Genomic DNA, 17,123 nt, shown 5'->3' with positions numbered 1-17,123 from the left:
CCAGATTAAAGTAATAAAATTTTCTAAGTCCTCAGCATTTTGACTCGAGCAGAAGGGTTTCTTCAAAATGAATGTTTGAAATACTTCCTGTAGAAAGATAGTAAACAGGCAGTTTTTATTAAATGGAATGTAAAGTCAAGGAGATTTTATTTATTTATTTATTGGTAACATCATAGCAAAGAGTAATTTGATTTGGGAAGAGAACAGTGGACAGCTTGGACAGCTTGCAGATATTTATAAGAGCCCCTGTTCAGTAAGATGAGTGACATAAAAGAAGGTTAACAAGCACTGGGGCTGCACCGTTGCCTATTCTGGGGAAAGGATGAAATCCCAGCAAGGTGCTGAGGCCGCAGCGTGCCACGAGGAGCCGTCCCAGGGAGGACAAGCAGCTCAGGCGTGATGTGATGGAGGAGGAAATGGTCCAAGCACTGCGCAGGCATCCGTGACTTGTGCAGCTGTGTTTTGGCCAGCGGCACTTGTAAAGCTGCAGGAAGAGCTCTCACAGTCGTTGAGATGCAAGGTAAAAGCCCGAGGAGAAATTGTAGCCATGCGGATAGACAAATCAGTCTGTGATAGATGGTGGTCAGAAAGACTTGGCAAGATTTAAACATAGTCTCAATATAAAAACCCAGATAGAGATGTCAGAGTCCAAGATGATGCATAGGTCAGAGATCTGAGTGACAGGCAGGGGGGGACGGCTGGGGAGGAAAACAAGCTCTTGGCTTGCACATATTTCATTCTGTTTTTCTTGCTGGCTCTTCATATTTTACTTGTCTCCTGCAGACTTAAACAGACGTTTGACTTCAGAGGGGCTGGTCCATGTTCTTAAATAAAAGTCTCCGCAGCGTCTCTTTTCAGAGCTCACGGGCAGGCTGCTGCAGGGCAGGGGCTGGGTGTCCCTGTTTCGTGCCCTCTCCTGCGGGCAGCCCCACTGCTGGCAGATCTCCCTTCCAGGAACAAGTGGGAAAAGCTCAAGTCTGGTCTGGTGCATAGCCCTGGGAGCTGTGGAAGAGGTTGATGACCGTGCACATTCAAACACACCAGATATTTTCTTCTCTAACCACCAGCGTGGCCATTTGCAGAGCCATTCTCCCTAGCAGGAGGCAGCGTGCCTCCTGTACACGTGTGTGGTTTGAGTTCAGGCTCGGGAGTCCCCCAGGTACACATCTCATGTCCCTACAGCAAAGGCTTATCTGAGAATTTTTGCATCCTGTGAAAATGCTACCCATTTCTGTTCAGGAAAAATAGGGAATGTAAAGGTCTAGAAGTCCAAACTGGACATGGTTGTTTGGTAAAAATGCACAGGCAGAACAATGTTTAACGCCTACAGTAATAAAGTCCAACCTGAATTATTTTCCAGAGGGGAGGCAGGCTGGGAGAATGACAAGATGTTTACATCTACAACTTTTTTTTTCCAGTAAAGTAGAAATCCCAGTGAAAATTCTGTTCTAAAGGTCAGATTAGAAAGCTTTCATCCCCAGACTTGTAAACCATTTCTCAAATCAGTGACTCTAAAAATTATTCATTCAAACACCAGCTCTTAAACTAAAATTCTATTAAGCTCTGTATCAAAGGGGTTTTTATTCCGAACTGCACAGCCAGCTGTGTAGTCCTGACACAACAGCAAGGACATGGGCAGAAGAACTTAATCTTTGTGTATTTGTGAAAGGGATGACATAAAACCCTGCTTTTAAAAAGTCAGGCACAGGTTTTATAGGGACAGTGTTTAGAGATATTAGAGCCATAAATATCAAGAGGCAGATCTTGTCAAGTGTTTCAAGAGCAAAAAGCTTTAATGCTTTTGTGGGTGCTAGTCATCAGTTAAAGTGCTTTCAGCCTGCCTTCATATAGACAGGCTATGATTTCTTCAAACCAATGTCCTCTAAAATCTGTAATTGATTGAGATGCACTAGAATCTCATCTTCAAGACTGTATTATGGGCCAAATTAGCATAGTTTATTGCCTGCATCCAATGAAGTCATGTTATTCCATGGACAGCAATGCAAACGGCTTCTTTTTTCCATCTGGTTGTGTATTTTATCCAGGATATTAAAGTATGCTCTGTTGTATGTGTATTAGAGTTAGGCAAATTTGATAAAAGCAATTTGGAAGAGGGCATACAAGCTTACCTTTTGGTAGAAGGTTCTTTATTCAGTCAGAACAAGGAAGATTGAGCCAATCCCTCTGGTCACTGTTTTGTTGAAGAAGGTGTCATTGCCAGCCTGTTCCGAATCCCCTTGACATCACATCATATGGCCTTTAATCAAAGAATTCCAACTGACTTTGATTCTAGGACCGAATATGACCTTAAACATCGATCTAAATTTTAGATTGCCGGGATCATATTAAAATTATATAAGGGGTATGAGAAGGAAAACCACATTATGCTCCGCAGATCTCTTTAAGTCATGGTTGAAAATTGACTTTAGGTGTCTTGTCTGTGTGTACATATGTGGATTTTGAGTTTCTTTCACATGAATGAAGAAGTAACTACACCTTACCTATGTCGTTACAGTATTTCCTATACTTCCTATTGTTTGGGAGCTCAGTTCATGGTTGTTCAAAGTTCATATGAAGTTTAATGTATATAGTAAGAGTGTTGTGTTTTTTTCCACTGATGAAGACCCCAAATTGTCAGTGAACAAGTTTTTTTAGTTTTCTAGTGTGCCAGTTGTTAATTTACCAAATGCATTTTTAACCATGCAAGTTTCTTGTATCCACATTACAACCAAACCTCAGGGGTGGAATATGAAACCGCACAGCCCATGCAATTTAAATGGGAAATGATTCATGTGCTCTAGCTACTACTACTGCATTACTTGCTCTTTATTCACTGATCCCTATCTCTGTTATATCTAAGTTTTACTGTATACGTTTTATATAGGTTGGATTCTTGTTGTTTTGTTATACTCAAACCCACTTTTGCTTAGTCCCAAGGTTATATTCCATTAATGAAGGGTAGCTGTGGGTTTCTACAGACAGCTTCTAGACCGGTTTGCATCCTGTGTCTGCACCATCAAAGCCTTTACAATTATCTTGTATTTTTGGGGTCCCATGTTACAATCCTTCATTTTTCCTTCAATCATATGCATGCTCTATTAAGGTTCACTGAATAGCTCACTCTATAAAAATAATAATCCCTTTGAAGATATAGATAAACACACAGATAAAGGTATTATGCTTGAGTAGCTGCTTGCTATTAACATCAGCTCACTACAGCAGTATCACTGATGTGTTAGCAAATTTGCTTACAGAGATCTCTAGAGATAGACTTTAAGTCAAATACAGCACCATACAAGCCACTTTTTCTTTCTTTTTTTTTCCTTTAAGCCTGAATATTAGTCATGTTTTCCTTTGGAAATTAAAATTCAGTGATCTATATAGAAGTGATTGATGTATGTATGTTTTGGCTAGAATATAGTGAAAGGAGAAATAGTTTCATGTAAGTTAAACAAGAATAAGAATAATAGGTAAAAATAACATTGACAGTGCTTTTCTGATCATTAGGAAAAAATCTTAAATGTAATGACAAAGGGTTCACTAATGGTGTATGAGTTTTTGACAGTATGCCATTCAAGGAGATGTACAGCAGTGCTTCTTCCTACGTGATAGTCACAGAAATTGGCTTTCTAAAAGACATGCAGACACCTGTCACAATCAATTTGAATCGTTTTCTGCTCGTGTAATTTTCTATAATATTTTTGCTTTTGTTTAAAAAAAAAACAAAATTTTTTTAAATTTGTTTAAAAAATAGCCTTCTTGCATAGAGTTCTCTCAATTTTGGAACTGGCATAATTACAAAAGTACTTTGGATTCTAAAAATATGCTATGCATTAAAAAAAAAAAAAAAGCCTAAGAAGGAAAAACCATGGAAACACTCCTCTGGCAAACAAAGTGAGGCAAAACAGAGCTTAGCTTTCATAAAAAATAGGGATCTCTCTGTCAAATCACCAATGACCTGAGACTTGCAGCTCCTCAGGGAAGCCTCATTGTTTCACTCTTGTTTCCAGGGTGCGCTGAGTTCAGCAGCTGAATTATTTCCATGTTGTAGCCAATAACGGGAACCAAATGGACCTTGTGTACAAATGCTGTAAACACTCTGCTTGGGTAAATACCTTAAAATAGAACAATCAGTGGAGCTATAAATGAAAATGGATATAAATACTAAAAGCACAGGTCAAATATTGCACTGCTAAACTTGGGGAACTTAGAGAACAAGGAGCTAATCTGCTCCCACTAACTTGTTGGTGCTTTGTTGTCATCTGTGAAATCTTTCTTTGAAAGAGCAAACTCTGATTTCTGAGATTTATCGAGTAATCACTTAGAAAAAAGACTTACCAAATTTCATTTTACCTGAATTTCATAAATAAAGTACAAACACAAGTAGGTCCTAATAAAGGATAAAAAGCTACAACTCTTGTTTTGCTTATAATAGAATCTTCCTTGCTATAAAGACTGACTTTTGTACCTGAAATTTGGGGAAATTTTTCATTACTCTAGACAAAGTTGGATAATTGTTACTCTGAAATCCATATGTTTTTGATTAAAATGTCCTTATGCCATTTTCTGAGACAAACTACAAAGTCTTAAGGGGCTTTGGATCATTTCAAATTGTTTAAGCTTTTATTAAACTACATTTGAGGTTTTGGAAGGAGGTCATTCAATTCAATACCCTACACAAAATGAAAAGGTGATGGGATTAAGGTATGGGGACAGCTGCTGCTGGCATGTTCTTGGCTCTTGAATGATTTTGAGGAATAAGAATCTGAATTAGACGGACATCAGTCACTGTTACCTGCTTACATTGTGTTATGAGATGCTAAGGCAGACTTTTACTGGAGGTCACAGAAAAATCTAGTAACTGAGGGAACAGCATGGAGCTGTGACAGGGGAGGGTTAGGCTGGATGTTAGGGAAAGCTTCTTCCCTCCGAGGGTGGTCGGGCACTGGGACGGGCTCCCCAGGGCACTGCTCACAGCACCGAGCTGCTGGAGTTCAAGGAGCATTTGCACAACGCTCTCAAACATAGGGTCTGATTTTTGGATGGTCCTGTGTGGAGCCAGGAGTTGGACTCGATGATCCTGGTGGCTCCCCTCCAACTCAAGACATTCTGTGATTCTATTCTATGATCTAGTAATGCAACAAAAAATATTCAAGTTCATATTAAAGGACGGGTGTTAGCATGTACATGCTGATAGCATATCACACTCATGATGTCCTTTTGTTACATTTCAAGTTTATGTACAAATGTCAGTTAATTAGGCCTTTTTTAGACAAATACTCAGCAGTACTTACATGATTTTCCCAAGGTCATGCAATTGCTAGCGTAGAGTCAGCGGCACAAATCAATGTATTTTTCACAGATTAAATACATGTACCTTTATACTCGTGTGTGTCCATGAAATCTGATTGAGAAGTGACACTGTGGAGATGAAGTTTAAATGGTATCCTCACTCCCTCCTTGAATGAGGTCTGATTAAGTGTTAAGTAAGCTAACCTGTCGGTGTTTCTGTTAGACTGCCCTCAACGGTCTCCTTTATGCACTGAAAACATTGCTAATCTCTTCCTCATACAGTACGGAAGTTACTGGAGCTTTTACAATATTTTCTATTTTCATTGGAGTCGTTGGTTTAGTATTGTGCGCTCCAAATAAGCTTTGGCAGTACATTGACCTCCAGAATGAGAAGTATTACTATTTCCTTCCTCAGTAATTTCTCTTGATCAATTTGGCAATCACCTACTAAATAGAGAGAATGTCCAAACTAAATAGGGCAAAAAACAACATGCAAGGGAATTCTTTTATATATGTAATATCAGATCTACAAATATCTGATCTTAATTATTTTAAATCACACATCATAATAAAATTGGAGAGCTTTTAATTGTTGTTTCTCTTTTTCAGTCCTAAATAATCACACATTAGGAAACAGGATTGTGCGTAGTTCTTGAACCTCAAAGGACATAGAAATTTACATGCAGAACAATTTATGTAGATTTTATGTACCTACTAGAGTTGTATTTCTTCATTCTTTACATTTTAATGATTGTATCACATTTTTATTGTCTACAGTAACTTTTAATTACTTTTTTTTCTTTCATTTAAAAATAACCACTTAGAAATGTGCAGGCTTGCAGTTGTTTTATTGTATCTGTATGAGTGTATGAAGAGAGAGGCATCATTGGCAATCAGTATTTTGCTGCCATTTGATATGGTTTCAAGGATGAGTTTATGAACAAAATACACTGAATTGCACTTCTTGCTCACTCAAATGACCTACGATTTTTCATGCAGATGCCTGCTGCGTTGATCACTTAGGGTAGGTTTACATCCTTATTGCATCTGCCATACTGTGCGATTTTCTTTTCCATCCTATGAATAGGAGTATTTCTTAATGGTCGTATACTGCCTAGTGCCACAAATATGAATTACTGAACAAACACATTTTCACCAAAAGTGCATGCAGGGATCCTGGCTCCAACAGTATATCTTTCTGCCCATGTAAGCAGTCCTTGATTCTGTTCATGTTTTGTTTGTTTAACGTGTAAATATTTTTATTGAAATTAAGGCTCCTTTCTGTCTTGATCTAGGCAGTGAAAGATCACTGTAACTGAAGCAATTCCCACCCTAAAAATTTTAATTAAATTTCAAAGATGCCTGCGTGCTAAAACTTAATGAACTTATCTCTTCCAGGCATTGTTTTGCTTCATCTTGTTCTCTCCCTTCTGTTTACTGATGCTCAGTGCATTATATCTAACATTTAACTGTAAAGTCTGAAAATGAACGTGTCTTTTATTTCTGTTATGAGGTATTTAGTACCCTTTGGGGAGCTTGAAATAATTAATCGTAACATGATTATTTTCAGATTTCTTGCATACTGTTTTGCCAAGTCCCAGGAGCCCACCTCTGGGACTCTCAGGTCTGTTGGTGGGCATCAGGTCACCAGACTATCACCCTGGCTTCCAGACCTCCTCCTCCCCAGCGTTTTATGCACCAGACATCTAGAAGGATGTAGTGCCCTTTAACATAGCTCCTATTTATCACTGCCATATTTCCACCAGTTTATCCCTAACTGAACCTGGCTGCTTAAGTGTGATAAAAGTTACTACTTGTGTATGTTCTAGAAAGGTGATCTTGATCTGCAGATCTCAAGGATGCTGAACCCTCTGCTTTCTGTTGTAATTCATGCCAGCAGCTGATCATCACCACTCACAATAAGCCTTACGGAACTTCTGTTTCCATGACTTCAGCTTCCTAACCATTAGTTTTTGTTACATCCTCCTCCACTAGGCTAGCGAACACTTGAAGAGATGGCATTGTCTCCTCGTGACAATACTTATGCAGGTAAACCAGGAATGTCTTGCTTTCTTTTGATAAAGTAGAGTGACCTGTTCAAGGCTTTCACTGCCTCCCTCCCAAATCTGAAATTGTCTTTTTTCCTATCATTATCTATGTGCTCAGCAGTTTTTCAAGAACTTGAATTGTTTTGTTTTCAAAATACGGGGTGAAAATATTTGTATCAGGAGACAGTGACCGCATTGACAATGTACACAGGGGAAACAGATGAACAATAAGGTGTGGAAGACTGTAACGAGGTGTAGGCAGCGTGGGGGAGCAGAATAAGGACAGGTATGGGTAGCTACCAGCCCTGCTGCAGCATGTGCTGAACAGCCCCGTCGCCCCCAGGGGTTCATCAGCCCCAGCACAGCAGGCAGGTCCAGTGAAAGGGCACCTGCAAACCTCGGCCAGATTTCCCAGGTCTCCTCATTCTGCTCAGGTGTGCTTTTTGATGGAAAGAGTGCTGGTGTCGAGATAAACATGGCAGTATGATAGTCCCACTTCAAGCATTCCTCCAAAATACTGTGTGTGCCAAGAAGTCAGTCGGCTTGCTGGCTTGTAAGTCTTCTGGGCTTTTTTGGTGTGTTTGTATGTTGTTGGTTTTTTAATGACATATAAGAACAAAAATCCTCACATGTAATCCTATCCCAAAGCCAGGATCTTTGGGTTTAGGGGCAAGGCAAACTAGAATGTAAGGGTGAGTGAGGCTCGTCAGGGAGACACAACCAACTAAAGCATTTACACTGTAGTTCAGAGTCATTCTCCAGCTGCAAGGGTTGGTTTTTTTTCCTGCTTTACTGTCCCATTGATTTTTAATGTCAAAAGTACACAGAATAATTTCTTGCTACTCTCCAGGCAGGGCACTAGACAACTGTGTTTCCTTTGGAAGACGGTAACAGAAATAGGAAAAAAAGTGTTAGTGCTACTCCTGCATGAAAGCTTCCTGTGGAGAGGTATCCAGCAAGTTTGTTTAACTTTTGTCTACCAACCAGTTTTACCTCCATGTACAGGGAATTCAACTGTGCAAAATTCAACTGTGCAAAATATTTTGCACCCAATTGAGCAGAAGCTTGTAGGAAATGTTTTTGTCCATTTTGCACAGCATGTGAAAGCAGAAGAACCTCTTGAATCAGCACATCACTGATCTGTACAATTCACAAACATTCAACAATACTGATACAATTCCTAACTTCTCAGAAAAGATCGCATAGCAAGTTGATGTTTAAATGAAGTTTCTCATTAATAAAATTTTTCAAACATAATTATATTATTATTAATTCATGGTACTATTTAGGTACTGCACAAATAAATTTAAGGTGTGGATTTCAGAAGGCATCAGAATAATCAGTCCAATCAGTTTGATGAGACATTAGCCTTTCTTATAATTACCTTAATCTTGCTAGTTTATTCAGAGACGAATTTTTAGCACATGCATGAGGCTTTTCAGAATTGACAATTGACTTTAAAAACTCAATAGTTTGCACCGGGAATGATAATGATGAATGCTCTGCTTTGTTTGCTGCCTCTAATTGATTTTGACCATTCTTCCATCATTTCCTAGTTGTTCATCCACACAGAGACTTCTGTTCCTAGTAGCAGCTCTTTTCTTGTCACAAATATATGGCTGTTTTGTCAACAAATGGGTTATTTGTTCCTTGCAGAAAACGTTTGAGGACCAGATTTGCATTTAGACTACTGAGTCATGCACTTTCTCTCCATGCTATTATAATCGGGAGTTGCTGGGTCACCAAGCAGGTGCTGTTTCTTATGATTGGTAATGAAAGACCTCTCCCACTCCCTCCCCCGTGGTTAACTGAAGCGTTCCCTAGAGCACTGTACAAGTAGGCTTAACCATGCAGGCTGAGAGTGGATGCAGTTTTTTTCCTTCTTACCTTCCAAAGCAGACCTGCATATGGCTCTTTTAGAATTTGTGCCTGGAAACTGAATCCAATGCAGTCTCTAAAATGGTATTTGTATGTATATATGTGTGTATATGCACAGGGTATAATGGATTATTTACTTCTGCAAAGACAGAGGAAAACAGTTACAGCTAAATACTAATACAAAGAATCTTCCATATTATATATTATTTAACTCTTATAAATTCTTCTGTGATTGTCTGCTTTATTGTCTCCCTTATCAATGTGCTGTATCATACATTGCTTTATTCTTGCTTTACATGACCTTGAATCTTCATGAGGATCTGCTGCTTATATATTGCTCTGCCTAGACAAGAGTCTGAGCAAACAGCTCACACCTGTGAACTTGCTGCCAAATTGATACCCAGATTACATTTGGACCAATTTTAAACTCCTCTAGTTTTGAACCTTTTGTGTGAACCCATTTTGCCCAAGGAGTTTGATTATACAACAAAGCTGGCAGCTGATGCAGGCAGGACCATGACCTTGGTTTGGTCGGCATTGCTTCTGTCCATGAATTGGAGCAGAATTTTGGGCTGGTTCTGTTCTCATGAGTAGTTCACTGCAGTGCAGCATCTTTTTAAAATCTCCCTCAAACCACAATATTTATCCTCTGAAATGCAAATGAAAAAGCTGAAATTATAATGAGATCCCTGGAATGATGAAACGTAGAGCATGAGGGTATGGCAGACCTGTACTGGAAATCTCATGATGACTACTAGCACAACAAGAAAATTTTTGATTGTTTTTGCCAATGTAGCTCACATTTTTTCCTGGATTTTGTCCTGAATTTGACTTTAGCAGGATGTGTCCATGAGCAAGGTTTCTAAGTACTAGCATAAGAATAACAGCTGATCTGCCTGACAGCCCAGCTCTTTCAGATTGATTTGTATTTTTTTACACAATTAATTTACTATGATGAAAGTGAAGATCTGCTACCAGTAGAGTAAGAGGGGATGTGGCCACAGTGGGTACACACCAGCAGCAAGCACTGCCTGCGCACATGCGGCATGCTCAGCTCCAGCTCAGGCTACTCTGAGGTGGTGGCCTGCGTACTAGTCAGTCTGAAACAAAGCAGTGACTTCTCCTGTTTTTTTTTTACTTATTCATTTTAATTTTTTTTTAAGTATGCACACCAGTGCTTAAAAAATAATAATCAAAAAAAAATCAAGGGTGGATAAAAATCAAGGCTTAATTTTTCACACTTTTATAATGATGTTCCTAGTAATTCCTGCTGTTAAATATTTATCACCTATGTTTCCTCTAGTTCCCAACTGCACTGACAACAGGTTTGCAATCACCAAACCATGGCTCAGCCACACTGAAAGCAGAAAAAATGAAACCTGAAATGCAAGGGACTGTTAAAGATAAAAGGCTACAAAAGTGATCCAGCGTGTTACTGCTCCCGCTCATGCCAATGGCGCTGATCAATAAGTGGTGCCGCTGCTCAGCTCGCAGAGCATCACCTCATCATTTAATAGCAAGTTTCTTGAATTCAGCGAGCAAGGCAAGAGAGGGAGCTGTATTTTTGCAGTACATGGCCCCTGAAGGAGAGGAGAGCAAAGGGATATAGGTGGAAGAAGGAACCGAATTTAATTAAAGCACTGCGTGGCTAACATAGTTATTAACAGGAGACTTCCTTATGGGAAAGGAAGGGTTTTTACACATGGGTTGCAAGGGCATTGGTAACAAGTCTCCTAAAGGGAAACAGAACTGGGTTATAATGTAATTCGGGGCTGTGATCGTTTAAGGCAATAATTCTTAAATTTATAAGAAAAAGCTCTAGCAGCATTATGGGTTGGTGGAGTTTTCTCTGGATGTTTCTTCTGCAGAGGGTAAATCAAAAGCTTTTCCCCTTACCTTGAACAACACCTTGAAACTTGTGGAGACATTTTCTGATCCTGTTGTTGCTTTTTTGTTGGTAGTTGGCTGCCACAGCAGCCTTCTGCTACTCTGTAGTCCACCCAATTCCCATGAACTTCTCATCCAAGCTGATGCTCGGTTTGTTTCCCTGTCACACAGCGAAGTCCTAATGAACCTTCTGTCCTCATTAGGAAAAAACAGTTCCCTTTAAATGATTTCTTTCTCTCTTGGCAGATCTCGAAAACTTCAAGACCAGAACAAGAAGCACTGTATCTGTCCGCCAGGGCCAGGGCATGGTGCTGTTGTGTGGACCACCACCTCATTCTGGAGGTAAAGCCATTTACTTCTTTTGCTTAGAGGATCCAGTGGCAATTTGCAATGTTTTCATTCTCAGGCTGTGTTTCAGAAGGTTTAAAGAACAGCTCTGTGGTGGTGCCAGTCTGAATGGTTTGTTCTGAGTGGTCATGCTGAGCAAACACTGAGGGAGATCTCCCATTGGGTATGTGGGCAGAGAAAGCTTATGCAAACTAGACCAGTATGTGATAGGGAGAAGACATAGCCAAGACCTTGTGGAATGTGAAACTTTCAGAAGCCTTTTTTTATTTGACCTCTGTGTGTGTATCTTCTGAAAAAAGTTTGAAGGTTGTTGATAGAGTTACTTTTGTACATAATCTGTTCATTATTATTTTAATTTTTCAGACTCTTGTTGTCACTGTTTTTGTCTTGTGAGTACTCAGATTCTGTTAGTGTTTGTCCAAGTCTAATACAATGATTTATTTCTGAATGGCAGTACATATTTTTCCTACTGTTTTTATGAGAGGAAGAGGCAAGGCAGAGTGGTAATGGAGAGGAGGAAATACCATGCCAATAAATTACATAGGGATCCTGCAGGCACTGCAGTATTTGCTGTTGATGCTCATGCCCCCACCTGTTTTTCTGGAAATCATAATCTGAAGCGCCAGACAGAATGAGGGGCAATCCCACTACCAAAAGTCTCTGAAGATATGCCACTCTGTGCACTATCATTTTTGTCTGATAACATATTTAAATCCATTGGAATTATAATAGATTGGTACTAACTGTAACTCAAGGCTCATTGAATGTCTGAAAATACAGACTCTGTGCAGAAAAATATTCAACCTGTCTTCTCTTGATAGTGACTGGTATCTCTTAACACCTCAGAAAAAAAAAAAAAAGTGGATCTGTGACTTTTATGGATAAATGGAAAAGCTGTAGTAGCAAACAGGTAAAAAGAAATCTGCAATGTTAGAATGGTCTTACTGATGTGTCCTCTGTAGACCATACTGTAGTTGTGTTAAAAAAAAAAAAATTATTCCCTCTTAAAATCTTAGTAAATTGTCTTTTTTGGACCTGTCACTTCTTATACCCACTGTTTAGAACAGGGGAAGTGGCATATATGTCTTAATATATAATGTAGCAATTACTTCAGTACAGTTTGATCTATACAGGACAGTATCAATGTTTAAAACAGAACAATTCTTTCAACTGAGCAAAAACTTGTTATAATTGTGCCAATCCTGTCTTGGTTGGCTGACTTCTTAAGTCCATGTCTTGCACTGTTGCACGCAAAACAAAGCCTCAGAGAAGCAGTCAGCCCATTGTGTCTCCCGTCCTTGTGGCTGCCATCAGGCCTGGGGGCGAGGCGTGTGGAACCGCACGGCCTGCAGCTCAACAACCAGCCACAGCACCGAGCTGGTCTATCAGAAGGTATTTCAGTATATTATCAGCAAGTGGCCATCTTCCGCAGTTCTGCGTCCCTTTTAAAGAAATTTGCAATCATGCTTTGAAATCTGTCTGTCCTCTTCCTTGCTCGTCAGCTGGACAAGAATTGCCTCGCGAGCTCTTTGTCAGTAGGCTGCTTTTCACGCTCAAATGTGACAAGACAAGCGCTTACAGAGCTCTCCTGCCGCTCTGACCAGCTGGCAGAGGCCTCATCAGGGCGGCTGGCATGCCACCAGCATGCAGCAGAATGAGAAAAGGGCCTAGGCCCTGGGCCTGCGGGCGTCATGACCTGTGAGGCCTGCTACTGCTTACACATCGAGAGCTGGAATTGTAAACAATCTTAGGGAAACCTGACCAAAAGTTCTTTGGAATCAGGATAAAGCCCATTCAGCAGAGCAAACAAATGTTTTGCGGTATTAAGTGTGCTCTGGCCTTTGAGTTGTGTGGTGCTTTTATATAAAGCATGTTTCAGGTGCCAGTCTCTAGTCTCTGCAGTGGGAAACCTCACTATTTCATACTGTGGGGGAGGAGCTGTATGGCAAACATACCTACCTACTTGATTTATTCAGCGAGCGCCTCCTTCACTTTTGGCTTCAGATGTTATTTCTCCTTTTAGTTCAAGAGATTACCATGAGAGCTTCAATATCTCACATTTCTGATATTCATTACTTGAAGGTGATTCTTACACCTGTAATGCCAAACCCACAAAATTACTCGTTATTGCAGCACATAACTTTTATGGGAGTGGCTCCTGTATTTATTAGGTACACCCCAGAATTACATGCCCTCTGGTCTGTGTGGATGGAGCTTGCCACCTCACCCCCCTAAAATGGGTCTCACTGCAGCACCTCATTAGGAAGCTGCCAAAGCTAGATATTAAAAAACACTGAAGATGGGTTGTGGACCAGCCATGAACTCATTTGGAGTCTGCGATGCTATGGGAGATGTCATTCAGGAGGAAGCGTTGGTCTGAGCGTATTCACTGATGATGCAAACACACTCTGGAAAGGTCCCAAAGTTATTTCAGATTTCTGTAGGAAGGAAAGAGCACCTTGCAGTGACAGAGAGGTGAGTGCATTTCTGGAGTCCAGACAGGGAGAAAACTGAAGGGTAATTATTTCCTGTTGTCATTTGGATGGGAGATATCTTCCTACTTGGCCACATTTTACGGCTTGCTTTATTCCAGCTAGAAAATTATCTTGTTCGTATCAAGCCAGATCCACAATTAGTCTAAATTGATACTATTGCAATTTTGTACCCAATCTGGGCTGGGTAGTCCCCTGGTGGTTTTCCGGTTTGCATAGAAAGTATTTCATGGAAAGTCAAAATAGTTCCAGGTAATTGAGACTGAGACCTTTGTTCTGCAGGAATTAATCTTCTCTGTGAAAATAATTTCATTTTCTCTTCCTTCCTCCTACTCCTTCCTCCCAAGTTTAGAAATAAGGATGAGTTTTAAAAGTCACAACTGCAAAGTTAATGCTTTTCAATCATGTGCATTGCGTTTCCGTCAGCCAACTGTATGTCTCCCAGTGTAATAGAAACTATTTGGTCTCTAGCAGTTATTGCACAATTACCACAGCTATCTCCTATTCCAGCTCTGGGCAGATGGAGCTTCATAAGAGAATATCAGATATCACTGAAAACTAACTGTATGTCGGAAAATGATGGTGTTTCATTGGCAGCTTCCATCCCAAGGGTCCAAGGCAGTGTTTGCAAAGCTGTGGAGATCAGTTCCTCCCCATGCCTTGCTATGCCACCTCTGGGATATAACATTGCAACTGTTTAACATGGTAGTGCAACAGCAGAAAACAGTCAGGCTAGAAGTGAGAAATAATACATCTAGTTGAAAGTGTGAGTGGCATTAAGATGGAGGAAATGCAATTACTTATTTTGGAATTTGATTAGGAAAGAAAAGCTGACTTATAATCCTTGCAAAAGTGCCTGGGGACATTAATGACCAACTCTGAAACAGAGGACTGCCTGGGGAAAAATTCTACATTATGGCTTTTTTTTTTTTTGACTTCAGTTTCTCTTCTGCATTGAAAATGACATTAAAAAATAAAATAAAATTTAAACTGGAGAGTAGCTGTTGCTTTGATGGTGAGGGTGTTCACCAGAATGGGTGAAGCCTGGGGAAAAACAAACAACAACAAAACAATAAACTGGCTGATTCCTGAGTACAGAGTTGAGGATATCCTTCAGAGGGTGCCAGAGATGCAGGCTCAACAGTTCTTTCCTGATGGGAAAAATTTCCCGTGTCTGGGGGGGGAATCAGTTCCAGCTTTTCCTCAGCTTTGAATTGACTCAAGTGGCAAGGCTTAGAGCCCCCATTATCTGCAGAAATTTGATAAAGGAAATTTACATACATTAGAAGAGAATCATTACCTGTCCACTGCTGTGTCATTGGTCATCTTGGTCTTTAAAATCCTGGATTGTACTAAAATTAGAAATGTCTGTCTGCATCCAAACTTTTATCCTTTAATCTGTAATTCACTCTGATACTTTGTTACTTGGAATTACCCATTTTTAAAGAGCTGGCAGTTAAAAGTGAAGTTATATTGGCCTACATACATTGGTTGTTGAGAGGTTTTTTTCTTCTTAATGATGCCAAATAAAAAGCTTCCTATTCCTCATATGTTACCAGGATTTTATCCTGAAAACAAGTCCAAATGATTAACGAGTATTTTCAGCATCATAAAGTGGACCAAATACAGCTTGAACAGAACATTATGGGCATCTCCATGCATGCCCTAATTTTTATTTTACCATGAATTGGAGATTGACCATATGAATTCAGGCTTCTTTCTTCCACGAAACAAAATGTGTATTTCTCATGGTACATTTTCAACAGGGAGTCACTATTTTGTCAGGTCAGTGCATCCTGGTGTTATATTTTGTTAAGCAGTATAATGATGTGATTGCATCCTATGATGAAGTGCTTGCTGAATGCTGGAAATTTGGAAAATAAATGTTCATCTGGAGCTCAGGAAGTCACTGGGCTGAAAACCAGAATAAATGCAAACCAAACATTTGCTTCTGTCATATTTTTTGCTCTCAGAGCAATCAGTGTCTGAGCCCTTGAAGCCTGTCCTGCTGTATTTATGCTGCCTTGCCTGCTAGAAATTTTCAATTCTTTTTTTTTCCTCCTTTCCTACTTGTTCACTTACACTAAATCAGTGTAAGTAGTAGTAGAAAAAGCCTACCTGAGTTGTTAACATTTTTCTGAAATAATTATCCTGAGCGTGTAGGGTTTTCCCTCGTTATTTCCACTGCTTTTTAATTAAAAGCCTAATGATGTTCATATGTCAACCAGTCTACCTATGAAGCTCTATGGAAAAAATAATGTAAGAGTAAACATAGTTATGGGAACATGGCATGAAGTGCACATGTAACAGCTCGATGAGCAGTGGTAGAAAGTGGTCACATTGTAGACAAGAAAAGACAATTGAAAATCTAGACTAGACATGTATACCTGGTCGTGTTTCTTACATACTTAAATCACACAGTAACAGTTTTGGAAACATAAAGAGCATCAAAAAGTTTTCGTGACTGTTTTGATGAGGCTAGTTATGGTATCTCAGCATTTCTTAGGATGAGCCCTATAATTTGGGTACCATAAAAACAACACTATATTGCTTTACATTTTTGAAGCACTCCTAGATCAATACCATCTGCTGTCTCTCCTTGGAAGAGCTGTATGAATAATTGATGTGGGGGCATCGCTAGCCAAAATGAAAACAAAAATACAAAAAATAACTTGGGTTTGTCCGAAGTGCTTCATTCCATTTTGTATTATTAAGCCTTTTTATTATATTTAGATATATTTAGAGACAATGAAGCATTTTGAGATGTAAAATAGTCTGTTTAATTTAAAGCTGTGGGTGAAAACATTTTTCTTTTTTTTTCAGTTTTGTTAATAAAATTTGGCAAGATAAATTTAATTAGAAAAAAAGAATGCCCCCTGATGAAATGAAATAAAATAAAGCAAGCCCTCCCTTGTGTTTCTCAGGGCTCTAAACACAAGTGAATTCCATAGGGGATATGCCCACAAAGTGTCTGGAGGTCTTTGCCCTTTTAACTTTATCTCCAAATTTTAAAAGACCAAACCATTCTTTATGCCAAATAGTTGTTTTTATTCAAGCTTGTGGGAACTGAGTTATTTAGCTGCCACTTTTATAAGATTTATTTGTTGTTCAGGGCAGGCTTGGTTAATATTTTAACAACTACAGTTTCCTTGTAACATCCCTGGTATTTCATTGTGAG

The 17,123-nt window shown here is 39.5% G+C and overlaps 1 protein-coding gene and 1 long non-coding RNA gene across 3 annotated transcripts in view; one reads left to right on the top strand and one right to left on the bottom strand.

Moving 5' to 3' along the window:
• LOC118248144 (contactin-4) overlaps positions 1–17,123 on the top strand; it is a 305,713-nt gene that overhangs the window by 198,288 nt on the left and 90,302 nt on the right. For both annotated transcript variants that reach the window (XM_035546817.2, XM_035546819.2), the window contains exon 6: positions 11,352–11,447. In XM_035546817.2, coding sequence (XP_035402710.1) covers positions 11,352–11,447 — 96 coding nt within the window. The remainder of the gene's footprint in view (positions 1–11,351; positions 11,448–17,123) is intronic.
• LOC118248145 (uncharacterized) lies at positions 263–11,191 on the bottom strand. Its single transcript, XR_004778684.1, has 3 exons — positions 11,115–11,191; positions 2,130–2,257; positions 263–1,002 (listed from the first exon to the last, which is right to left on the bottom strand). It is a non-coding gene; the product is annotated as an uncharacterized LOC118248145 (long non-coding RNA).

The sequence above is a fragment of the Cygnus atratus genome, chromosome 10 (assembly GCF_013377495.2).
Source record: "Cygnus atratus isolate AKBS03 ecotype Queensland, Australia chromosome 10, CAtr_DNAZoo_HiC_assembly, whole genome shotgun sequence".
In the NCBI taxonomy this organism is placed as follows: domain Eukaryota; kingdom Metazoa; phylum Chordata; class Aves; order Anseriformes; family Anatidae; genus Cygnus; species Cygnus atratus.
This window is presented reverse-complemented; position numbering and strand designations above follow the sequence as displayed.